The sequence below is a fragment of the Anomalospiza imberbis genome, chromosome 22 (genome assembly GCF_031753505.1).
Source record: "Anomalospiza imberbis isolate Cuckoo-Finch-1a 21T00152 chromosome 22, ASM3175350v1, whole genome shotgun sequence".
In the NCBI taxonomy this organism is placed as follows: domain Eukaryota; kingdom Metazoa; phylum Chordata; class Aves; order Passeriformes; family Viduidae; genus Anomalospiza; species Anomalospiza imberbis.
In genome coordinates this window covers 4,688,928-4,714,950 of record NC_089702.1, presented here as the reverse complement: position 1 = coordinate 4,714,950, position 26,023 = coordinate 4,688,928, and the positions used below count along the sequence as shown (strand labels likewise).

Below are 26,023 nucleotides of genomic sequence, written 5' to 3'. Positions count from 1 at the left end.
AGTAGATTAAAAAAAAAAAAAGAAAAAACCATTAAGACTGATCACAACAAATACGGTGCTATGAAATTTGTATCATTCCCAATTTATTAGGCATAAATTGCTCTTTAAAACTGCTTGTATCATACACTTTCTTTATCATCACTGCACAAAGGGCACCAATTGCTGCTGCAGAATGCTACAGAGAGCAGTTTGGACTCACTAATGTGGCACAGCTTTCTCCTCTCAGAAACAGACCCTGGAGGAAAGGAAAGCATTCCTAGAATGGGAAACTGAAAGAAACAGCTTAAAAAAAATAAGGAAAAAGACAAATAATTGCACATTTTTTCATCCTGCTTGGACCACACTTGACGAAATACTTTTTCAAGTGATAACAGACCTAAGGAGATACTGATCTGAGACAATTATTTGATGCGTTTGACCAAGGCTCTGATTGTATTAAGGCTTCCAGTCTTCCCACTCTCACAGGATTAAGGGTTTGATGTTTCACATTACATCGGTATCTACATTTCTCTCTTGATTTTTCCCTTTATTAATTTTTATTCTTCAAAGGGGAAGAACAAGTCAAGGGGTGCACGAAAAATGAAACAAGGTGGTGCTGACAGAAATACAAAGTAAACACTGACCTTTCCAAAACCAGGTGAATAAATTAACTCATGGTTAGAACATGAAAGCATTTGATGAAAGCTCTGATCCTGCAATGTGAGTCTCTGGGCAGGGACAGGGCTGTTTCACGTGGCCTGGCACACACCCAGTCCTGGTTGCTCACTGGAGACACTGCAGCTTTAAGGTCATTGACACTCCCTGGCATTTCAGTTACACTACAATATGCAAAAGTCTTCAACAGCCCATTTGTCAGCACTGTCCTTGGAGAACTTGGAAATGAGGTTCAGCACTCTGCTTACCAAGACAGACCCAATCTAAGACACATTTCTGGAAAAAGAACAAGACACCTCGTCATTAGTACCATCCCCGCATCTACTGGCTTCCATACAGCAAACCACAAGTCTGTCTTCCATGATATTTTTTTTTCCAGCAAGGGGGAGTTCAAAACCAGCATTTTCTCCTCAGTCACTGCCATAAATGTGTAAGAGCCAACTAGTCAGACTCAGCAGCAGCTGGATATTGCACTGCCATGAACTCTGCTAAGTTCAGGTCTGAGGTGCACTCGTGGTGTCAGTGGAGAACAACGACAGTGCTGGCTCAGAGATGTAGAACCCAGGATGCCAAGGAAGGGGAGAACACGACAGTACCAGTCACACACACTCAAGCTCAGACACTGGCTCTTGGAGGTTAAAATTCATCACTTTCCACGGCGTGGAGCTGCGTGTCATCCGCATCCGTCATGCTGCTCTCCTGGGACTCGTCTGTGCCCACTGTGGGGACAAAGAGACCTCGGGGTCAGGGGCTGTCCCACTGCAGAGCTCCCCCTGCCACCCAGCCCAGCCCAGCCAGCCAAAGCATTAGCAAAAAAAAATTCTGCTTCCCCCCCAAATTACCTTAAATTACTTTCGTTTGTCCCGTGGACCCCGAGAGGGTCATTCAGCTGAGGCTGTGGGACTCTTCCACACTTTTGTCTGCACAGCCAGGGAAGCTGAACTGTGACACAGCCCAGCACTTATTTTGTTTATATTTCTTGGACAGACTAAACTGTTGGGTTTTTTTCCTTTTTTAATTTTTTTTCTTGTTTGGTTGGTCTTTGGGGCTTTTTCCTGTACTGCTCAGGTGTGGCTCAGCAGTTCCAGTCTCTGTCTCCATCTCCTGGTCAGAACAGGCTCAGTCCAGGGAGCTGGGGCTTGAAATCACCCCAATTACAACAGCAGGGTGAGAAAAACGGGGTACTTCCAGAAGTGAAGTGCAGGGTAAAGTTCCCATATTAAAAAGCACACAGGACCAATAAAAGTCAAAGTGATACACAGTTGTCACCTTTCCCTATTTTTCAGTTAAGAATCTGGAATTGCAGGACACAGCCATTTGTCTATTAGTAAGAATCTAAATCCTGCTGTAGTTCCTTCTTTGTGGGAAGAGAATTAAATTGCTTATTAGCATTTATTTTCTATCTCCATTTCAGCCTGCAGCTAGGTCAATATTTATGACTGTTCATGCTTTATGGAATTTAAGTTCATAATCACAAGCTGAGAGAAGAAAAACCTGGGCTGTTCCCTTCTGTGAATTACTCCCCACAGTGTTTTATTTTCTCTTGATCCAAATCAAACTTGCTTCCACGGCCTTCATCAAAAGCCACCTTTTCTATTCAGCACACCAAGTATGTTGATCCAACATCCAAGTTTAACTTCTGAAAAAGCATCTACAGACAACTTCAGTTGCCATTCATTTACTCTGAAATTATTTGATGCTTTGTGATGGAATGCCTGCAGCCCTGGGAATGTCTTGCTCTCCTGGGATACTCTTAAAGCCACCCATGATTTGTATAAATTTAGAGTCACCACCATCTCTGTCCTACTAAACCTGAAGGAATTTCACAACCCTTCATGCCACGCTTTCTGTAGGGAAAATGAATGAATTCTGAGTGAAGAGCCTCCAGAGCTCTTACAGCACTGGGCAGAAATGTTTCCCTTATTAAAGCTGGCCCTCTCCCCACAGCTCAGGGGCAGAAGCTGCTGTGCTGGCCCGGGCTGGAGCACAGACCTGACTCGTAGGGGTAGCATTCGCTGATCTGCTCCTCGCGGGTGATGGGCTCCTCGTCGTCGGGCAGGTAGCGCTTGTCTATGGCCTCCTTGATCTGGTTGTTGGCTCCTTTGGGATCCAGGTCCATTGCCCAGGAGAAATTCATTAGGGCCAGATGTGTCTGACCCAGCTTTTTATAAACCTGAACATTTAAAAAGCAGAAAAGGCTACATTTACATGAAGCCACTTACTTGAAGGTTTGGGTAATGAATGTTCCGCAGCTCAGGGATGTTTTATGGAAAGCAGCAGAGGATGGATATGAAAAACTTATTATATGAGCCCCAAGGGAAATAAAAAATATGTGTAGAAAGAGCAAATGTTTCTATTTAAAGATAAAAAGAAATAAACTAGCAGCTAAGAGATTCTTTATCATTAAGGGCAGGTGAGGAAGTTATTTATCTGTGTTGAGCATTTAAACAGTGAAAATATTTCAGTTTGTCTAGACATGGCCACTGATGTCAGTTTAGAGGTCACCTGGACAAACACCAGTGAACACATTTCAGCACAAATCCTTTTACCTCTCTCCAGTTTAAACAAAATAAAGAAATCTTGCTGATAGAGAGTTCTCCAGCTCTGTGTTAGAAGGAAGTTTGTCTTGGTGCTTCCAAGTGACCAGACACTCCCCAGCAGAAAGTTGCAGAAGTTATTTAAAGCTTATCAGTAGAGGTGGTGGTGGGAAGGAGGATTTCTGTCACTAGATCACTTCTCTGGCATTTCACACAAGAAAGGTTGGAATGTGGCTGCTTCTTATTCAGTATTTCTGACACAATGCATGAGAATGATTCAATATTTTAATAGTTACATGTGCAAATAACCAGCTCTGCTCACTGAGGGATGGACCATCATCTCCAGCTCTCTTTAACTGTCCTTTGCATTTACAAGATGGCACATAATACAGCTGTGAACACTAAGCCTTACTTAAAAGCTTTGGGAATTTTTACAATACTGCTCCTAGTGGAAGCATCTTAGTGACAGGTAGCAAATTTTCTCACTAAGCAGCAAAGGAAACCAAAGAACTTAGAATCACAGTGAAGTTTTACCTACCTTTCCTATTAAAAAGTAAACAAGAGACTCTTTGGGAACAATCTGCTTCAGTTCTTCAAGTTCTTGTAAAGCTGACTGAAAGGTTGGAAAGAGTGTTCACATTAGGCATTTGAAACCAAACACTTTTAGTGAAACTTCTACTTTACTTTTAAACTAGTTCTTGATGCTGGAGCTGTTTACTCTGCTGTGACAGTCACCTGGCATCATTAAGAAATTCAACTGAAAAATATTTAGTCCGCAGTTAGAAATAATTAAAAGTTTTAAATAAAGTTTTCCCTTTTGGTGTGCACACACGTTTCTGAGGCAAGTTTCAAAACAGACTCGGGCTTGTCTTCTGGAGCCAAAAAACACTGGCCAGAAGAAAAGTTGCTGGATAAACACTGTGGGAAGATCTTCTCTTATTCTAAACAGGGCTCAGGTCAGCAGGGGATCAGCCCAAAACTGCTTCACTTCTGACTTTTCACTCCACAACACAACCTTGGAAACAGCTGGTTCTTATTGCTGTAATTGGATATGGGGCAGTTGGCTGAGTTTTTTTTAGTAATTTTGTATAAATTCATGAGAGTGGGTCAGACTAAAATAATAATTTAAAAAGAGACACCTGATGGTCCCAGATTTCATTACAATCAAAACATTTAATGCCACCCTGGTGAGGGTGGCACTTGCCAAAGCAAATGCTCCCCATGTCCCAGGCTCTTCCTGCAATCCCTGGCGCTCCCCAGGGTGACCTGTAAACATTCAGCTCCCAAGGCACCCCCATTCCCAGCTACAGGAATTTCAAGGCTGCCACGAGCACCAAGACTGACCTTGTACTTCTCGTTTGCAAATAACACCGAGGCTCTGTGGAATTTGCATAGTGGGTTCTTGGGGTCGATGTTGATCGCTTTGTTCAAAGTGTCCAAAGCCTTCTCAGATTTTTTCAGTGCATGTTGGACCTGGCACACAAAGAGAGATCAATTCCAAAAGGGGAAAAATAACAGCTCATCTGCTGGGTGAGGACAAACCCTTCTGACCATGTTTACTTATAATCTGCTCCTTTAGAAAAGTATTTGCCCAGTTCTAGACCAAGTCTGAACAAGCTTCCTCACAGGAAGAACAATCCTCCTCACCTCCTCTCCACCCCAACCCCTTCCCCCCAGCCAAGTGAAGTGCCCTGTACTTACTACTCCAATGTGACACAGCAGGACTGAGCTCTGAGGGTTGATATCAAGTGCCTTCTGGAAATGCATTTCTGCCAGACTGAACTTCTCCTGTTTGTAATAAATCATTCCCAACCCGTACCTGCAGCAGAGGAACAACTCTGGTAAGCAGCACTGGATTTTAACCCAATTAGTTTCTGTCAGTGAACGTGACATGGCAGGAATGGTTTGTAGCCTTGCCAACCCCATCTAGGGTGGGAAGGGATTTCCTGGGGGAAAAAGCTGTCTAAAATTTTCTTTCTTTTCGATATCCATTGGGTGGCTGAAGAACTGATGTGTGATACACAGCAAGACTGGCTAAGGAACTGCTAAATAAAAGGACACAAAAGTTATTAACACTATCACACTCACAGATCTAACTTTTACTGCTTTGTATATTAAAAAGCTGTAAGAAACTAAGTGTGTCCTAAAGTATGAAGAGGCTGAGACCTCATCTCTCCAACTGCAACTGAGGACACATAATGCACAAAGAATGCTGCCCAACAGGACAAAATAGCTGGGGTAATACAGCCTAAACAATCTGTGAAAACCAAAAAAAAAAAAAAAAAAGGCAATTTTTTTGCCTTCCTGGTGAAAGTAGCCCCCCACTTCTGCAGGAATGGCTTTGCTCTCTTCCAGGGGGGAAGAGTGGTAGGTAGGTGGTGGCTGTCCCAACGCTGGCAGTGTCCCTGGCCAGGCTGGGAGCAGCCTGGGGTGGTGGAAGGAGTCCCTGCCCATGGCAGGGGGTGAGACTGGACAGGCTGTAAGGCCCCTTCCAACCCAAACCAGACAGACTCCATGGAATTACAGCAGTGGCAGCACCCAGGAGAAGCTCCTCCAGAAGGAATGCTGCACCCCACGGAGCAGCAGGGGATGCAGCCAGACCTACCAGGCGTTGTAGTGCCGGGGGTTGACTCTGATGGCGTTCCTGAAACAGGCCAAGGCCTTGTCCAGCTCTTCTGTCAACACAAACTCGTGGCCCAGCAGGGTGTAGGCATAGGCATAGTTTGGATCCACCTGGATGGCCCTCTGGAAGAACTTGATGGCAATGTCATGCTCCCTTTGCAAGCTGAAGCAGTTTCCTGCAGCACACCAGGCCTGGAACAACAGCAGGGCAGGAGCAGAGCCCTTTTTACTACTCTGAGTGACCACGTTTGAGCTGAACACGCTTATCTATACTTCTTAAAATAATTACAAATAACTTACTCCTAGATTAAAAAGGGAAAATAGGAATAAATCAACAGTTAGTTCAGGCTCATTCTTGTGAGGCAAGCAGGGCTAAACACACCTTCTAAAATAAATAAATGAATAAATAAGCAAGCTGAATTACAGAAATGGAGAATCCACGGGCACCCAACAAGTCTGTGCCAATTAAATCCTTTGATGACTAATGACTAAAGCTTTTGAAGCTGTTGAAAAGGCCAGAAATAAAACACCTTTGATATTTAAGAATAACCATGGGGGAGATGGTACTTTATTTCTTCAGCTCCCTCCAACTGACAAACCGGGAAATCTGCAGAGGAAGAATTTTAGCAACAACCTCCTCTTTCCCCGTAAATACCACAGCCCAGGGTCCCTCACTTCCCCAAATTTTCAGCATCACTGCCAAAGCACATAACTATTTTCCACTCCTTGGATTAGAATCTGCATTTCCCTCTATCCTGACTAATCTTACCACAACCACCAACTGTTCACCGAGTTTGTTTTCCACTCTTAGACAAACTAACAGGACAACATGAATTGGATTTCCTCCTCCACCAAAAAGATTTCCAATGTCCTCTACAGTTTGCTTAATTCTTAAGAGCACATTTATCTACTCGCATATTTTATTTTTACTGTGGCACTCATTGAAAGATTTCTGGGTTTTGGCACATCGTGACTACATTACCACACACCCTGCAGTTTAATGGACTTTGGTATATAAATGTGCAAGATCATGTCTGCAAATAAATTCTAGAACAAATATTTTAAGTGCCAGTGAATTAACTATAGCAATTAAAAGGTACAGGAAAAAGATATTCCTTATCTCTGCACGCTGGCAGCAGCAGGAGTGACTGACTAACCCATGATCTTCCTGGTTGAATGGTGCCAAGGCAAATTTAAATAACCATTAACAGATAAAAGGTTTCAACCTGTTCCACATAAGCTGATATTCTAATTTTAAGGAGCCATTTCAGGCATCAGCAGTTCAACAGACAACCCTGCCAGCTCCCTCTCCAGTTTTGCCATGTTCAGGTGTATTCCCACCGGAGAGTACACTGGATTAGAGCTCAAAACTCTGCTCTGAATCACTGATTTTACTACGTACAATTCCCCTCTTCTCATTCAAGCCCACAGCATTTTATACCTCTGGTGAGTTTTTATCCATGTCTGTCAAATCCTTAGAAAGGACTGAAAGGGCAACATCTTTCTGCAGATGCCAGAGTGTGGTTGAATAGATTTCCATGCCTTCTACTCTGTAGTTTTCAATCCTCCTCACTTCTGAAAATATTCTCTCAGCCTGAGAACAGAAATGAAACTTAAAATAAAATTCCACCCACCAAGGCAGAGCACAGAGGTCAAGGTCCAAGGCCTCACGTCCAGCCTGAGCATCCTCTTTGCTTTTTAAGTGTTCTACACAGAGCTGCAAGCCCTGAACTTTCCTTTCAAGGGAAGGAAGTGACTGTATCCCAGGATACTTATGCCAGCAGGAACACAGCCAGCTCTCCCTCCTGCTGACTCAGCTGCATTCCTGTTTCTATCCATGCTTGAGCGAGGCAAAAACATCATCCACAAAATCAGAAAGAGTGCAACAGACTTTTATGGGCCAGTTATGATTGTTAGCCATCCCAATAAAGAGTGACAGGGTAGGGGGTGATGGTTTCACACTGCCAGAGGGCAGAGATGGATGGGATGTTGGGAAGGAATTGTTCCCTGGGAGGGTGGGCAGCCCTGGCACAGGTGCCCAGAGCAGCTGTGGCTGCCCCTGGATCCCTGGCAGTGCCCAAGGCCAGGCTGGATGGGGCTTGCAGCACCCTGGGACAGTGGAAGGTGTCCCTGCCATGGCAGGGGTGGGAACGGATGAGCTTTGAACTCTCTTTCAATCCAAACCACACTGGAAATCTGTGATTAAAATCTGTAGCCTCACCTTTCTAAATAATCTATGAGAGCACCCAGCATGTTCCATCTGGAAATAGACTGTGCACAGCTCAAAACCCCCCTCTCCTTTGTCTCCTGCACACATTCTGCCAAGGAGTGCTTTAAAAACTTAGCAATCAGGCACATCAGCTGTCAGGACAACAGGGCCAAGGAGAGGTGAACTGTGGGATTACCCTTAACTACCCACTTCTGATTCTGGAGCAGTTTGGCATCACTTCAGCTGTGCCAATGCTTCATTTGTGAGGCTGGAAGGGAAACTGGGTCACTGATGTGATTCGAACTAACTAGAATGGAGAGAAGTTTTTTGGTTTAGAGCTCAAATTGTTGAGTGATCTATTCTAAAACAGTGCAGTGCAAACAATTCCATCAGCACAGCAGGAGACAGAGACAGGACACACAAGGAGGAGACCCCAACACTTGGATACAAGAGGAAATAACATTAAGAAAAAATTTTAGGAAAGCTCAGTGAGAAAGCTCTAATGAAGCAGATTCAAGACCTAAATCCATTCCAGGTGTAACTTTCATATTTATCCATTTACCACAGCTGCAAACTGCTCATGTATTTTACAGGAGATCTGCAGGTTTTGTGTAAAACTGCCAAAGCAAAGTGAGAAGAGGAAGGCCCAGCCCCTGCTCTTACCTGCATGTATTCTGCCAGCTCAAAGTAAGCTCTCCCAATTTGGCACAGCACCCAGCCTGTGTTGTAGTGGTGGGATGGCAAATGGCTCAAAATATTGATGGCTTCTTTGCAGTTGTATGAGCACAAGGCTAAATAACCTTTCCCCATGTCCCGGAGAAGGCTCATCAAACCTTCTAGGAGAAAAACACAATAAATAAAAGTGGGGGGGGGGGGAAAAAAGACAGCTGAGAATTATTTACTTGGAAGTGCTAATCCCAAAAGCTCTCACTTGTGCACTGCCCCTGAATTTGCCAATGAAAACTCTTCAGGAGTTTACAAACAAGGCTTATATACTCTTAACATAATAATCTTAATTAACATGAGCATGATAGTCTGAATATCAGCCTCTGTAAGGGAAGCCAGAAAATAAAGAATCCTTAAGCTCTGGGGCTCAGGGTAAGTGGAGTTCTGCATTTCCAGCAGCTATTCAAACATTTCTTTAGGTCTGAGCAGTTTCCACAAGCCTGGTAGCCATGGATACATCCTCTTGCTGCCTGGAAACATTACTGAGCCAAAAGAGGGGAATTCAGCATTCTGCTTAGGATTTTCTGACAATCTGAATAAAGACTTGTTTTTAAACACATGGGAAACATCAAGGGAGAACAGACCACATAAAGCCCATGTTAAAAGATTACTGGGTTATGAGTAACTCCTTTGAATCAGTTTCCAAGGATAATACTGTCACAAATTCTTTTGAAGTTATAGTTTATAACAATGTAACACTTACAATCATAATAATATTGCTTATTCTGTTATCATAATTCATACATTGCATAACAATTTATAGTACTTTATATATTTTGAAGATACTTGAATCATGAATAAGGACTAGAGCTTACAAGATGTATCTGCTGACAATTACCACTCTCAATATTTCTTCACACGTTTCTAAGTTAACAAGATGTTGAATTAAATCAGTTTTTATCACTATACAAAGGTGAGAGCTGCATACTAAATGAAATGGGAAAGAAGCAAATACTGAAGCAACATTAGAACCCAGATATATCAGGTTTTACTCTACTACAGTCCAACAGTGCTCAAACAGACCTGCTGCTGCCTTCTGTAGCGTGAAAGCTTGGATTTGTGGTGCAACAGTGGAAATTTTCCCTTCTGAAATGATGGAAGAGTCCAGTTTGGTAATTTCCAAACTGTCATTTAAGTTTGGTTGAGTTATTCCTCCCTTATTTGTTTTACTTTTTGTTTTTCTGTTTGGAATCTTAGGTGGAAACTTCATTTTTAATTTTTTGCTATTTTCCTGCAAATAAGAAAAGTAAGAGTTACATATAAAAGAGTCTTTTAAATCCAGAAATCTAAACTTGAGAGTGAATTGTGTAAAATTACGTGTAACAACCACGCCCAGCCATGCCCTGCTCCCTGCAGAATCTGTTCTTAAGTTGCTGAAAGTGCTATGAATAGGTGGAAATTAACAGCTGGCCCAGTGGCATGGATGAGGAAGCCAGGGGCTCGCAGCACTGGGAGGTTTGGTACCTTGGTTGTGGAACTATCACTGGTAAACAGGCGAGAGCTTCGTCGAGGCAGCGCGTTGGGTGGAGCAGCAATGGTTGGGCTCAATACCTGAGGTGTTGTACTGAAAAGAAAAATTTAAGAATTACACATTGCAAGGTAAGCTTCTCTGCTCCACTTCTAATAGGAACAGCTTTTAGCTTTGCTTTAAACAAAAATGCTCCTGTGCTATGATTGTTTTACCTTGTCTGTGGACCAGAGCTCTGTGTTTGTGCAACAAGAATTGGAGTGACTTCCCGGCTATTCCCACTCTGGGAGAAGACAGATTTTGTTCCAGCCTGGCTGATCCTGCTGACAGTCTGCACAACACAGAGTTTCTACAGGTTTGTTATTATGTCACTCAGGAGCCTCCATCTCTGCTGCGCCAAACCCAGCCCACTCCACCCACCAAACACTGCACAAGGAGAAATAGAATTATTTTAATAAAGGAGAGGGTTCCCCCATGCCCAGGGGAAACCATCAAAAGTGTTTCTCCTTCTACCTGTTAATAACACCAAGTCCACGAAGTTTATGCATATTATTTGAAGATATAGAAACTCCATCTAATGGCAAGAAACTTTATGTTAAAGTGCTTGTGCAAGAACAAAAGGGAATTAAAATACATCATATTTAAAGGCTTTTTCCTGCAGAAAGTTGTAAACAAATCATGAAAAATAGAAAGAAAAATGTTTTTTAATTATCCTATTACAATCCCATTCAGAAGCCTTTCACAAACTGCACAGCACCTCAGCCTGTTTTCAGAACAGATCCTCCTCTTCACATTTTATTTAAAAAGCTTTAAAAAATTATCTTTCTGCCCACTCCAGGGACACCAACATTCAATTCACTGATGGCTGTTTGGAAGAGACCCCAGAAAGGGACAAGTGGATCAACACCAGAACAAGCAATGTCAGTTTGTGCATTCTCCAAGCCCTAAAGCTCTGTCCTTCTGTTCCTTTCCCAGATTGTGTTACCAGAGGATGGCTTAGGTGGCCAGCAAGGAAACTTGCCCACTCAGACAGGAAGCCTTTGGATTCATCCTAATGCTTCATTCACTTATGTAAGTGTTTCCAAGGAAACTGCCTCTGTTCAGCCACAGCTCCACCAAACCTTATCTGACACAGAACTGGAGGAGCAAAGTGGAACTGGCACAGTCACTATTTGCTCTGGACAAAGCATGAACCAGAATTTATGTTGTTTATTAAAAGGTATTTATGTTTTGGTAGTGGCCCAGCTCCATCTGGGCAGGGCCTAAGTGTGGCATAGTGAAATTTACACCTCTGTGCTGCTGTGTCACACTCAGCAAAGCAACAAAACAGCAGCAAAACCGACTTGATTTCCCAAAGCTCTTCAGCTCCCAGAAGAGCTGCCCCTTACTAACTGTGAAAAATGCATATTTCATGATTGGCTTTTCGCAAATATTAAATTGAATACTGTATGTATTGTGTTATATTGATTAGAAGTGCTGTATTAACATTTTAATAGTATGGTAAATGTAGTTTTGTAGTTAAAATAGAACCTATGTATGTGGGGGTTTTTTTACTAGCTCAAGCAAGAGATGAGATAGTGAAGAAACTCTTCACACAGAGATGACAATGATGGGGGCCCATAAAGAATTACTGCCTCCTTATCAGAAAAGGCAAACATTCTTCCACCTTCTCTCCGTCTGTATGGAACCACCAGGATTAAGGGGAAGAAGTTGACAAAAAGCAGAAAAGTTCTTCATTTGCAAGGAATTAATGCATCATGTATGAGATGTATGAATATGCAACAGGCTACTGCTTTTAAAGATTATTCCTTTGTTCACAAGGCATGCTTATCGGGCTTAAGTGCCCGAGAGCATCTGGACGTCCGCAATTCTTTGCTTTTTATTGTCTTGTAATTGTCCTAACTCTAAATTTTCATTACTCTAATTGTATTACTATTCTTATAACCATTTTATTATTATTAAACTTTTAAAATTTTAAAAACCAAGTGATTGGCGTTTATAACACTAACTTTATTTCCATTTTCAGACTCGTGGTAATTTACCTTCCTGTAGGTGCACAGCCCACCACAAGCCACTGTTTCCTGAGCAAGCACGGGGTGGGAACTGGATCAGCCAAACAAAGCACATTCCTAACTGACTGTTTTAGCACAGGTCCCAGATTTCCCTTTCAGAATGGCACAGCATCAAGATTTGTCCAGAGCAAACATGGCAACTAAAATTGTACTTTTTGAGAGATTCAACATTATTGCAAAATAGTGCCCCCTATAAAACACCAACACCCCTCTTGCAAGTGACTAAAAACACAGGGAAAAATCCTCAGGTTTTTGTTTTTAGAAAGGAACAAATAGTTCTTCAACTGTCACCAACATTCCACCTCTCATTTATCACTATGGCAACTACAGCAGTTTCTTCCCGAGTAAAGCAGACATTTTTTAGCTTCCCCAACCCAAGACTTTGCTGAGTGAAACAGCACCATTCTCTCAGTCCTTCACAGAGCAGCAGCAGGATTTTTATTACTCTGGTCTGTAAACTACAACTCAAGAACTACTTGCAAGAGATCAGTAGCTTCAGCTCTCTTGAGGCTTCAGAAAACACATTAAATAAATAAATAAAAACCCATTCCAAGTCTTCACACTCCACCCTGCAAACTGAAAAGTTTGAATTTGCTGTTGCTGGGAAGCTTCAGTGTTTGCAGAACCCTCTGTGATGGGAGGTGGACAGAACACAAGAGATCTTCCCTAGGTTAGTCCAGCAACTACAGCCTGGGCATCTGGGGGGAAAACTTAGCTCACGTGTTTTTTCCTCTGTATTATGGATTCTTCTCGACATTGCAGTGCACTTTAAAGCTGTCAGAAGAGCAGCTGAGCTCCAGAATGCAAGGTACCTTCTTTGAAGGTGCTCCGGTGGATGGCACATCGATTACAGAGGAGGAGTTGGTGTAGTTCTGTAAATAGGATCCATCTCCAGGGCTCGGGGTTTCCAGTGGCAAAATTCCAAAGCTGAGGACAAACCAGAGAGGAAGGGTCAGTGTGTGAATGTTAGACCTGGAGAGCTGGTCTGATGCAGGGGTTAAAACACACACCCAGTTCATGGAATATCCTGAGCTGGCAGGGACCCACAGGATCACCAGGAGTTGGACTTCAAGGAAAGCTCTTTACAGTAGCCTTTCATAATAAAGTTTATTCCAGAGCAGCAGCATATTCCTTCAGAGATTTTTCAAGTGAGAACATGACAAAAAGCAATATCTTGAATCAACAATTCCTCTCCAAATAACCAACTGCTCGTTTAAAAACCAGAAGAGATCAACACTAGGAGCAAGAGCAGTTCCTGAAGTTGCTTGGGTTTCCCTTGTACAGCATTGGTCACAAATTCTACCACCACATGTGTCTGAGTGTGCTGAGCAGCTCCAGCCCTCCTGCTCCAAACCCCACACAGCAGCAGCAGCTCAGCCCTGGCCAGAGGTTGGCCACCCCAAGGACTTACCTTGGAGTTAGTGGGCTCAAAGCTGCAGGTCCCCCCAGTAAACTCCGTCCAGTTTTTGGTTTATTTTGAGCCTGTTTGGACAATATGGCAGTTCCTGACCCCAGGGGGACAGAATCCGAGGAAATCACAGCCGAGTCGATGTAAGACATGGAAGAATCCGAATTCAAGGAGGAATACTTTGAATTGGAGGACTCTAGGTTGATTCTGTTCAACTCCTGAAGAATAAAAGGCAGCTCTTAGGTACTCAGGGTATGGTATAATTAATGTTTTTCAGTTAAGCTGGTAAAACAAACTGATTTTAGCAAATGACTTGAGCAAAACTCACAATTGTGTCCTGGGGTGTCTCCATGAGGACACTCTCAGGCTGTCTGTGGGATATGTTGTGATTAGACACCACTGTTGTGCAAGTGTTGGGCAGACAGCTGCTGAAGTTCTGTAAGGATGTTAATTTAAATGTTTGGTCAGGGTCTGGCTTTTCACCTGTAAGAGTAGAAAGAGATTTAATAGTTATTCCTGGGTCTATACACTGAATATTCAAGTCTGAATCAAGAACAGGGGACAAAGGATTTTAGAAGTGGTTTAAAACATTTCATAGAATCACAGAACATTTGGGTTGGGTTGGAAGGGACCTTAAAGAACATGTCATTCCAACCCTCTGCAATAAGCAGGGACACCCTTCACTAGACCAGGTCACTCTGAGCCCTTTGTACTACAGCAGAAGTATTCTTCCAGTCTTCTGCTACAAACCCCAGACAATCAATATTTCTAATAATTTTCATATATTGTTTTTTCAAGCTATTCTTAGAAACAGAAGTGTCTACTAAATGTAGGCTGGAAAGCACATTTGGCTTGTTAGATCCAAAAATGTATAAATAATGAAGATGGAAAACAAGACAGAAGTTTTAAACAATGGCAAAGTATTTTAAATTAATTGTTGCTCACAAAAATCTCTCCCAAGAATTACATGAGTAAAACAGTTCTGCAGACTCACCTATTTCACATAGTGATTCAAAAGGGGACCAGAGGAAAGGATTTAAACTAAGGCTCTTTTGGTAACATTCTGATCCTTTGGCAAGCCGGTCTGTCTTGCTGCAAAAAGAATGAAACAGTTCACAGGGAAACTTCAGAACAGCATTTTTGTTCAAGAGAGTTTTCCAGAAGAGGAGTTGAGAAACAAAAACATGTTGAGAGGCGTAGAAACATTCCTCATGTTTCAAGCCCAAGAAATACTGAGTCCTTTTGAAGTTACTTGACATATTTAGACACAGTTGTCAAAAAAAGTTACATAAGCACTAGAATAGCTTGAGAAGTCTCATTTTTAGGAAGAGGCAGTTCTTTGCAACAGCTTGTTTCTTTCTTGCCAACAGTAACCTGATTGCCAGCCTTCCAGCCATCTTAAGTATCTATGGATAATATTTTTGCAAATAAATTAGCAGCTAAATTGAACACTTAAGTATTTGGCTACAAAGAAATAATTTTGAAAATAAATATAGCAGAGACGAATCCAAGAGCCCAACTACTCCAATGAGTCATTCACATTTACTGAAACCCTTCTTGCATCTTAGCAAAATCAAAACACTTACAATTGTCGAGTTCCTCTGCCTGGCACCCTCAGAACTTTGATTTGAGGGTTAGAGCTACACGTGTATAACACAGATAGTAAAAATCTAAATAGTAACACTGAGAAACAAGCTGAGAGTTTTTCTTAGGGAAGAATACAGAGCAAATCTAAAGGTATCTAAAAATCTTAGACTTTTGGATTGCATTCTTATCCACCCAGAAAAGAGGAATTTGTGTTTTCAGTCTTTGGGTGAAAATTAAAATTAACCATTCCCAAATCAGATTAATTCCACAACTATCCACCTGAATTTATTGTGCTCCAAAATGGTGTAACCCAGAGAGAGGTGTCTCCTGTAATGACTGAGATGTTTGACTAAACCTGGGCTTGGTCAAGTTAAAACCTTCCACCTTTATTGGGCAAAATGAAAAAGCAACTTTACCAGTAGACATGTCCCAGTAAGGAGAGTGTAAAGCATGCAGAGTCACCAAACTCCATAACAATGTCATCATGGCTTTTCTGTTTATTCAACACTCCACCAGACAAGATCTGCTCTCCTTCTGCAAGCCTTTTTAAAAAACAAGAGGTTTAAAGGGGTTACAAGGCTCACAGTACTGGCAGTCCAGTGTTTTCACCCTGCTGCAAACAAAAACAGAAATCCACTGTCAGTGTTCACAGGTTTTAGACCACAAACCAGTTCCTGCAAATGAACATTAAGTAACCCATGGATTCCTCTACAACAGGGAGGTTCAGGACTCTGCAGTCAAACAGCTCTGCTGGGAGGGAAGAAAAACAAAACAAACCCAAAAGCAGAGGCACAAAATTCAGCATGACTTTTCCAAAAGTGATCAATCCTAGCATGAAGGACAAGAGAATCTTCAAGACACTTGATCTTTGAAAGTGCTTTATCTAAGCAAAGCCAGTGCTTAATTTGGCTTTGTTTCCCAAAGAAATTCAATCTGCAAGGCCCCTCATGCACTGAGTTAAGAGCCAATATTGGGATATGGCAGAGATCATGGATTTTAATGCCCTTCTTCCTTGCAAGAAGAGCTCAAAAGGAGAACAAAGGCTCAGTTTGTACCTCCTCCACCTGCAAGAACAGCAGCACTCACACGGAATGGGCCACTGGCTGTCAGGCTTCAAAATTTCTTCACACAACTGCTGGGGTGGGAGGCATTTTTCAGGCATCTAAGCCCAAACACCTGAACAAACAAATCATTTTTTCTTGCCACCACTTGAAATTTTACTTGTGGGTGTATGCTTCTATCAGCACAGACCATCCCCACAAGAAAGTAAGGCAGAGCTGTATACATGAGCTCATAAGAGGTCTGTTTTCTCTCTGCACAGCTTGGCAATTCCTGTCTAAGCTACTCAACAACTTTTAGAAGTTTTTGCAACATGGGTTAATGCTCATTAGATCCATATCTGAAAGCAAAATAAATTGAACTCGTAATCTTTTGTGCTGAAGGACCAATGCATTTCTAGTTTATACAAGATGACATCTTCCAAAGAGATATCCAAGCAAAAAAATAATAAAAAAAAATCCATTCGTAACCCTGGACAGAACATGAAGGATTTACTTACTTGCTGAGGTCCACACAACATTTTGCAAGCAGGTATTTACACTGTGGGGTGGTACAGCTGTGTCCCTTTAGGAGCCTGTAAGCTTTGTAGGCCTTTCCTGAGCGGTAGTAACACGTTGCCAGTAAAAACAGTGCTTCTTCTGAGTGTACTGGAAAACAAAGCCATCAGTTAGATGCTAATCATTTTAGTACAAAAAATTTGGGGGCAGGGAGTAAAAGCCAGCTATGGACAAGACAGAACAAATTGGGTATTGGTATTAGAAATTCATTCCTGAATGAAGTCTTCTTTATCTGTTGGTGATTACCAAACTTCCTACGCCATTTCCTTGGCTGGTCAGATGAACTCAACATCTACAGCTTTAAAGGAACTTTGATCCTTCTGGCTACCCAACCTCAGTAAGTGATGAGCCAGCTTGTAGTTAGAACAGCAGCAAGCCAAGCAAAGCAGCCAGGCCAGAGCTACTTTAACGACCTGTTGGCCACACCAAGACTGACTTGGCTCAGAGTGCCACCACACCTGCCACCAACACTTTGCACTACTTTAAGGAGTGCATAAACACAGGAACACTGGATGGCTGTTACAAAGTACAACAACTTTCAGAAGGAAGATCTATTCCAGCCCAAGTAGTCAGTTTTAATCCCAATTTCAAGTGGTCTTTTTCCATTTGCAATTTTAAATATTACTTCTGTTCTTGTTCTAAAGCACTCAATGCTTTACCATCACGTGACTCAGTGGAGAAGATTTTCTGATTGTAATGACTGTTAAAGGTGGTCAGTTACCAGTCTTCACCAACATTGAGTCCTGTCCTTTTTGCTGCCTACTCTCATTATTTCATTGGGAACCTGGTTTGACAGCACCATTCAGAGGCTCTGGCTGCTTTATGCTGGGAACTAGCAAAATCAAAACACTTACAATTGTTGAGTTCCTCTGCCTGGCACCCTCAGAACTTTGATTTGAGGGTTAGAGCTACACGTGTATAACACAGATAGTAAAAATCTAAATAGTAACACTGAGAAACAAGCTGAGAGTTTTTCTTAGGGAAGAATACAGAGCAAATCTAAAGGTATCTAAAAATCTTAAGACTTTTGGATTGCATTCTTATCCACCCAGAAAAGAGGAATTTGTGTTTTCAGTCTTTGGGTGAAAATTAAAATTAACCATTCCCAAATCAGATTAATTCCACAACTATCCACCTGAATTTATTGTGCTCCAAAATGGTGTAACCCAGAGAGAGGTGTCTCCTGTAATGACTGAGATGTTTGCTGGGAACTAGCAATAGGGACAAGTTCTCCTACAACCTGGATGAGGCTTGGGGCAACCTAGGGTGGTGGAAGGTGTCCCTGCTCATGGCAGGGTGGGACTGCATGGGCTTTGAGGTCCCTTCCAAGCCAAACCATTCTGGGATTCTGTGATTCCAGAAATCCTTTTCCCAAGCTGAGATCTCACAAGTTTCTAAATTCTGGATGAAGTAGTCAAGCATCAGGAAAGTAATTTCTATTTAAACAGAGAACAAGAGGGATCAGGGCAGAAACACTTGCTTATGGCAGTGTTTAGAATTGATGTCTGTTTCCAAATTTTCTTGCACTGCAATGAATTATGTACCACACTGAGGATGTTCTACTCAAAGAGCTTGACTTGACATCCAGGTTTGAGACTGAGGTCAGACCCACTCGTGATTAAACCATAAAGGACAGAATCAACCCCTGCAGTAATTTTAATCCTTTCTGTAAACTCACAGATTTTGTATATCCATGGTGGCTTAACCCACTCTGTACTTCCCCAAATGTTACACTCAAATCACCCTCACACAATGATATTTTAAATCAAAAGCTGTGTATGAACACAAGCAACTTCAAACTCCAACCACTTAATAAACCCGCATTACCTTTATACTTTTCAGAAGACATTATCCTGCAAATGGAATTCAGCATTAAATAAACAGTTTTGATGTTTGTTCGCCCACCTATATGGAAATCTTCAGAAAAATCAATATGAGCACTGTATAAAAACCTCTTTGGCAATCTGCCCAAATCCTTTGCTTCACTGAAAACTGACTATTTTGTTTTTGTCATCACCCAGACAGTGACAATGGAAACAGAAGACCCAAACATAGGACCTTTTATTAGCCTTATCCTAAAAACACCAGGAGATCTTTTTGAAAATTCAAGCTAAATCAATTTTTATCCACTACTTTAACAGACTTTGAGAGTTCTGGGAAACAACCAAGCCACAGATGTCCCATCAAGGGCAGTAATTGCAGGTAGACTTAAAAGAAGTTTTTTCTCAGGGTGAAATCACTCCTGCCAACATGGAGCAGCTTCTGCAGCTTCCACTCTGCAGTGTAACCACTTATTTTAACCAGGAGCCAGATGTTTTGTTAGCAGTTAATTGCTTGCACCAAGTGTCAGCATTCATGCTGCTTTCTCTCAGCACTGCTGGCTACTGAAAAAGGTTGTTTGAAGTATTCTTGCAGAGAATTATTCTGTAAAGATGTGTCACTATCAAGTCAGGTATTTTTCTCCTGGCTGCTGCAAAAAGTGGATTCTCTTTGGTCCTAAATCCTTTGCAATTACCGTCCATCTACCATTTCCCTGCACCTCACAGTGTGTTGTGTTCAGGGGAGCTCTGTCATCCCTAAAATACTATTTTCTTCATAAACACCTGGATTATCAGGTTTCATAATATTCTACACACCGTTTCTCATTTCAGCATCAGATCAAACACCCCAGATTCCATTTGTAACCCTGACACAAGGAAAAATAAGCCTTTATTCCTCAAAACTTAGGTTTGTGCTTCCATTGTTAAGAACTGCATTGTGGGCATGGCAGGCAAAATATTTCATTACAAAACAGAGCATGAAATAGCTTATACAGTTTAATTCAAACTATAAGCTCAGGTTGTTTTTAGCAAGAGAAATTATATGACACTTGTATTTTAGCTTAAGGATTGGAGGTGGTTTTTTTTTTGCGTTAGTGGCTAGGGAACAACACCTTTCAAAACAAAGAAGGAAAGCTGACCACCAGTATCAAGGAAAAAGTAGTACAGAAGAACAAAAAGCTTATCTGAGGTCATGGAGAAAAGGTTTAAGAAATAAAAGGTGCTAGAATACACCAAAAAAAGTGTTCGAAGGACCCAGAGGAAGTAGAGATTTGTGTTACTGCTGCCTGCTCACTGTCCAAGACACCCCAGCCCTGACAGCTTTACAATGAAGTAACAATTAGCAGGTATTCAGCAGGAGATACCTGTTCCATATGTTCTGATTCCCACTGTCTCAATTTCACAGTGCTTTTCTCTCACCATCACAAGACTCCCTTTGAGCCAATCAACATATCTGAGCAGCATTATTAGCAAAGACAGCTTTCAATGTCAAGCCAATTTGTAGAATTTGTGTACTGCATCTATCCTCAAGTGCCCTTGGAAGACATGCAATGCTTGAGGGTTATTTAAAAACCCCCAACATTCTCCCATTTGATACCATAAACCAGATCACTGTAAACACTGCACTTAAACACACAAATCTGAATTTAATTTTAAGGCGATTTTACTGTAAAAGAACATTGCTGCTGTTCCATGATTTGATTTTCCAACCTAATTGCACAGCATTCCTTTGCCTCCCCCAAGCAGAAAGCTAAACTTCATTATCAGAACAGGAGGAAAATAAAGCAGGAGCAGAGGCTCACAAATCCCAAAATAAAATGGAAAAAAAAGCATCAGCTTTACAATTGCAAAGTACACACCTTCTGCATATAACCTTTCTGCGAGGAACACGGCATCGCGATACGCGTAGTGGTTCAGTGCTTGCCAGATAGCAGCCTGCAAGGCAAGAAAACCATCTTCATTTAGTGGGGAGCTTTGAAAATGCAAAAAACTCATCACCTCTTACTGTCAAAAGGCAAAGTTCACCTTGGTTTTATAGAGCCATAAAACAAAAGGGGAGGATGAACATGGCAGCCAAGTTGTATTTGTTTCAGCTATTAGTAAGGAGGCTTAAAAAGCCCCACTAAACTCTGCACTGAAGTCATGTATCAACCTTAGAGTGTTTCTCACTCGTTACCAGCCACAATCACCCAAACCCCTCAGAAATTACTGAGTCTTAGCCTGGTGCACAGCTCAACGCCAAACAACAACACCTTCAGTAAAGATAAAACCAAAATGCAAGCCCAAGCGGTCAGAGTATCCCATTAAAGCATCTCCCCGAGATGCCAAACCAAAGCCCAACAGGCCCAGAAACCTCTCAGTGTTCAAGATGGTCAGGATGAGACTTATGTTGATTAAACATCTTTGTATAAAGGATCTTCCCTGAAGAGGAATCAATGTTCCCTTAAGGGCCAAGGTGAACAGGACCCACTGCTTTTTGTGCAGCATTTTGCTGGGTCTTCAGCCACCTCTTCACTATCACCAAGTGTGAAGCAGCACCCGAGAACAAATGCAATGCAAGTGAACAAGACAAGTTGTATTCTACAGCAGAGATGAACACAAACCTACTTCTGGTTTTGCTCACACACTCACACTTGGCCAGATCCTACTCCCAGGTACTGTTTTCTTTTTCACGAGCACCAGGTTTGGGTTTGTGACAACCAATATTCGTGCAGACTGGAAGGATGGCACAACTCCAGTGAACAAACATGCACACAGATGTACAACCTGCACACCAGCAAAGCAGGTGACATTTACTTGCACTGCTGTCACCAGTAGCTGACATACAAGAGCTGTCCAGGCCCGGGATAAGAGGGTTTCACACAAACTGCTTGGCCAACTTTTTTCAGATTGCATCAAAAGTTGTCTGTTATCTATAAAAGAAGGCTGGGATTTGAAAAATCATTTAAGATCTGTTCAGCCTTTCCTCCCCACCTACTCCAAGGGTGCTGTGCATGCTCATCAGCGTTTGTGCTCCAAGGTGGGCAGGGCTGGGATCAGGACAGCTGTTCCTTCCCATCTGGGGTCTTTGCTTCAGTTCCAAAGCCCTTTTCCATCAGCAGCAAAGAGCCATTTTGCAGTAGTTTTGCTATTACTGATCCCATATGAAATCTGAACTTATGAATTCAAGGTGCTGTGATCTAGAGTTTCTCTAATATTCATCAGCAACCAAAGACAAACAGAATTTGTTTTAAAACCCATGAGACACTCCAAAACTAAAAGAAATCTTCCACAGGGAAAGCAATACTGCCCTGCAGTGCTATTCCCAGCTGGAATTGCAAGTGCCAATTTCATCTAAAAAAAAAAATATCCAAACATCACAGAGTTACATGTACCATATGCTACTTCTTCCAACACAAACTTGACAAACACAGGGTGTGAAAACTGTGCAAGCTCTCTTCACGGGAAGCCCACACAGCCATCATGAACAGCACACACCAGGGCTCCCAAGTACTACAGGGAATATTATAAACAAATCTCTACAGAGAATCTGTTTTATCCTATCAGTAGATCCCAAGAAAATGCTTAAGAAGTCAACAGGTGCTTTTAAGCTTGTGTGAAAGTATTTGGACGTATTTAAAAGTGAGTTCTCTCGGTTCAATCGTTACAATACAAACACACTACTGTTTCTCTCTGGTTGTATTCCATATTTCAGATAACTGAGCCTCAGAGCCTTCTGAAGTGATTCCTCCCTGCTGCCTTGAAAGGATCCCAGGCTGAAGGTGGTTCCACGCCCTGCAGACAGAGCAGGACAAACAGGGAGATAGAAGGTCAGGGTTACAATCTTTTCAGCCATCCTGAAGCCAGAGCAGCCCAAGGTCTCCCATTTCTCTTGCTCCCAAAAGCAGCTCTTCCTTCATCAAGTCACAAGTGACATTTACAGGAGTCCAGCCAAGTCGTGGTAGGTTAAAAATCTTGTCTTTGCAGGGCTGTAACTCAGCCAGCTTACAAAACAAAGGTGTGGGGGTGGGAGTGGGAAAATCAGGGTCATCTGACTGCTCAAACCAGAGTAAGTTGCCAGGAACAATCCTGCCAAAGGCTAAGAGGGGACAGGAGGGATTTGGGGCTATGTCACAGCCACTTTGTAAGAGTTACACTACACACTGGCTCAAATAACAACTGTTGTGGAGCAGAGTCCCAGTGAAAGCAAGAAATGGGCTGGGAGAATCCCTGTTCTCTAGCAATTATCATTTTGCAGCCCAAAATGTTCCTCCTGCCCTCAACTGACCCATGCTGGAGTCTGGATCCTCACACACACGCTCCTAAAAAAGCAGGAAGAAGAAAGGAAGGCAGCAGGGAATCAGCCATACCTATGCAACAATAATTGTCCATGAGAACAGATGCCTAAACCATGACTGTGCCTCAAAAAAGAGGATTTCTTGCCCACCGTCTAGGACAGGAACATTAATCTCAATACAGCACAGTAATTTAGTTTGTTCTAGAAGAAGCACAATGCATGTACACAATTGCTAAACCACACCAGAAGAGTGTTCTCAGGACTGCCTCATAGGAAGGAGAAAAGTTGGAAGTGTTTCCACATTTTATTCAAGTGTGCTTGGAGAGAGGATGAACCTCCAGGTCCTAATCACTCTTTTAAAAAATAATTAATTTGAAATGCAAAATTAACAGGGAATTCCAAAACTACCATACACAGCCCTGCAGCAAGGCATCTTCAGAAAGGAAAGCAGGAAAATAAAATCAGATTCAGACAGGTCCATCTTCTACCCAGAAAATCCTGTGCATTGTCCAAGTGTCACTTCATATCTAAGCCAAAGAGCTCCTAAGAGATGCTCTCTTCTGACAGTTACACAGCCTTGGAAATTGTTTTCCAAGCTGTTTAGCCTATATTGCCATGCTAAGCAGATTCTGCCACGATTTCAGTCTTCAGGGTGGGCAGGGAGGAGGAGAGCTCCAGGATGGGCTGTGCTGCATTCCCCAGTTACACAAACTCTGCCCACTGAACGAGCACACGTTGGTCCTGCAGTTTGCAGCAAAGTTCAAGCACCATTCCAGTGAGTCACAGCAGATGATCACCTTGAACAGCTAAATTCCAAGCAACGTGCTCATTTTCTTTCCAAGATGTTTTTCAGGAGTATTTGGAAGGCATCCAGCCTGTTTACTAGCACATGGGACACAGAGTTTTATGTTGGAGCTGAAGGGTTTTAAATTGACTGTATCAGGAAGTACAGCACAGGACTGTAAACTCTGGCAATCTGTTCAACTTACAAGAATTTTAAAAGTTAGCAAAAAACTCACCAGTGGCCAGAATGCCTTCTGGGACATGAATTTCATGTCATTAAAGCACAACATTTCTAATGCTACATACAAACACAAATTCTGTTATTTATCTGTCACACTGTGACAAATAAGTAACATCACAGCTGTGAGGACGTGAGGATGACAGTTTTTTCCTGGAATGCTGAGCCCTGTAGACATCTGAAAGGCTGGGAGAGAACGGACAAATAGACAGGAAAAATCTCTGCAATGGGAAAATGAGAACTACTGTCAACTTTCCCAAACATTTCATTTAAGAAAATTATAAAAACAGAGCTAAGTATGTGGACTTCAGCTAAACTGGGAATTCAGAAACGCAATGGACTTTAGCCAGTCACAAATAATTCCTAAACTTACCAGCACTCCTGCAAGCAAGGAACTGCAGTAAGACTGACAGCAACAGAATTACTGCTAAAGGAATGATCTGTCATTTAAAAGCAGAAACTAAATAGATATATTGAACATAGCAAAGCCTTGCCAAAACATCCAAGTTGGGAAGAGGTTAAGAATGGAGAACAGCATTAGAGCAGTCTTTACCTTGCTGAAATACCACAACAAGACCCCACATTTCTATCAGGGAGCTCTCAGGAGTGCAGATATTTCCACTTGGTCAGTCTAGTTAGCACAGCACTGGAAACATTTGGTATTGTTTCCTGTCAGCTTCACTCATTCACACTGCAGTGCATTCTTGCTTCCTTCTCTGTTGTAATCCCATGTTTTCCTAGAATACCCAGCTGGTGCAAAACAACCAGCCCAGCTCCATAGCTAACACCAGCGGTGCAGGATGGCCTCTGCAGGAGAGGGACCAGGCGGCCAAAAGCACTTCCAGCACTGCACTGACCCTTGCTCTTAGAGGGGATGAGGAGAGTGGTGGCATCAAGGACACAAACCCCTGGTCTACAAGAATGTCCCCCCACTGTCACCATCTGCCACAGACTGGGTCAAGCCAGCAGGATGGTTTTCCACAGGAGCCTTTCCTCCCCTTCCACTTTTCATTAGAAAGAAGAGGCAAAAGCAAGAATTCTCACTGTGTTCATTACAGAACACAGTCATACTCTAACAAGACACCGCTGCCAGGATCCTCTTGCTGTAACTAGAAAAAAAGCCCAAAACATCCTGTTAAAATGCTAAAAATATATTTTAAAAAGAACGGGCATATGAATGAGACGAGCGATTAATGAAGATTATGAACAGAGAATGGGCATACAGGAAGTGCGGAAAGAAAAAGCAGCTCTTAATTCTGTGAATCACGACTTTTGGATGGGAAGGCTGAGCACAAGAACAGGAAACCCATCAGAGTAACTGCAGTGAGACTGAAACGCGAGAGAAAATAATGAAATGTACATGATTTTCTCTCCCAGGTCTCCCATTAATCCGAAAAACCCAACTCCTTGGGGGGAAGGAACGTCCTTCACTGGCACGACACGGAGGGATCCGAGCACGCTGCGAGCATTTAAACACGACACGGCAGCAGACGCAGCAAGGTGAGCGAACTATCAACAGGTCTCCCGGGGGATCCCGGGGGGCCCTTTGCTGGGAGCCGAGTCGGTTGAGGAGCGGCGGGGACACCGACACCTCCCTCGGGGGCCCGGGGGGCAAAGGGGCGAGCGCGGCCGGCCCGGGGATGGGGACGGGAGGCTGGAAGGAGAAGCTCGGCGGGCTCCGGCAGGAGGGAGCTGGAGAAGCTGGAGGTCCAGCGGGCCCACCGGCCGAAGGGCCTCCGGGAGCGGCCCGGAGCACCGGCCGCGGAGCGGGCGGGGCGGCCTAACCCGGGCCGGGCCAGGCTTTGGGGCCTGAGCCGCCCGGGGGTCGGTACCTGGACGGGTTCCTGCAGCACCGTCATCCTGCTCTCCCCGGCCTCCGCCTCCTGGTCGCCGAGCCCGAGCGGGGTGGCCCCGGTCCCGGCCCGGCTCAGAGCGAGTCACGGCGGGGCCCGGCCCGGCCGCGGCTCATTTGAACCCGCACCGACCGTTACCGGAGCGAGCGAGGCC

General features: G+C 43.0%; 1 protein-coding gene across 4 annotated transcripts; it reads right to left on the bottom strand.

Annotated features, from left to right (window-relative positions):
* Window positions 1-66: 66 nt before the first annotated feature.
* Window positions 67-26,022, bottom strand: CDC27 (cell division cycle 27). Of its 4 annotated transcripts, none has more exons than XM_068211866.1 (19): window positions 25,849-26,022; window positions 20,579-20,654; window positions 16,842-16,989; window positions 15,700-15,825; window positions 14,691-14,788; window positions 14,025-14,179; window positions 13,700-13,914; window positions 13,101-13,215; window positions 10,432-10,565; window positions 10,213-10,312; window positions 9,772-9,979; window positions 8,686-8,858; window positions 7,255-7,407; window positions 5,797-6,005; window positions 4,893-5,010; window positions 4,536-4,664; window positions 3,730-3,804; window positions 2,647-2,827; window positions 67-1,373 (listed from the first exon to the last, which is right to left on the bottom strand). In XM_068211866.1, the coding sequence occupies exons 1-19, from the start codon at window positions 25,873-25,875 to the stop codon at window positions 1,291-1,293; spliced, it is 2,523 nt and encodes an 840-aa protein (XP_068067967.1). In that variant the 5' UTR covers window positions 25,876-26,022; the 3' UTR covers window positions 67-1,290. The 4 variants fall into 4 exon arrangements, with proteins under 4 accessions (XP_068067967.1, XP_068067968.1, XP_068067969.1 ...); XM_068211867.1 differs by having other exon boundaries at window positions 8,686-8,855; XM_068211868.1 differs by having other exon boundaries at window positions 10,432-10,547.
* Window position 26,023: the final 1 nt, after the last annotated feature.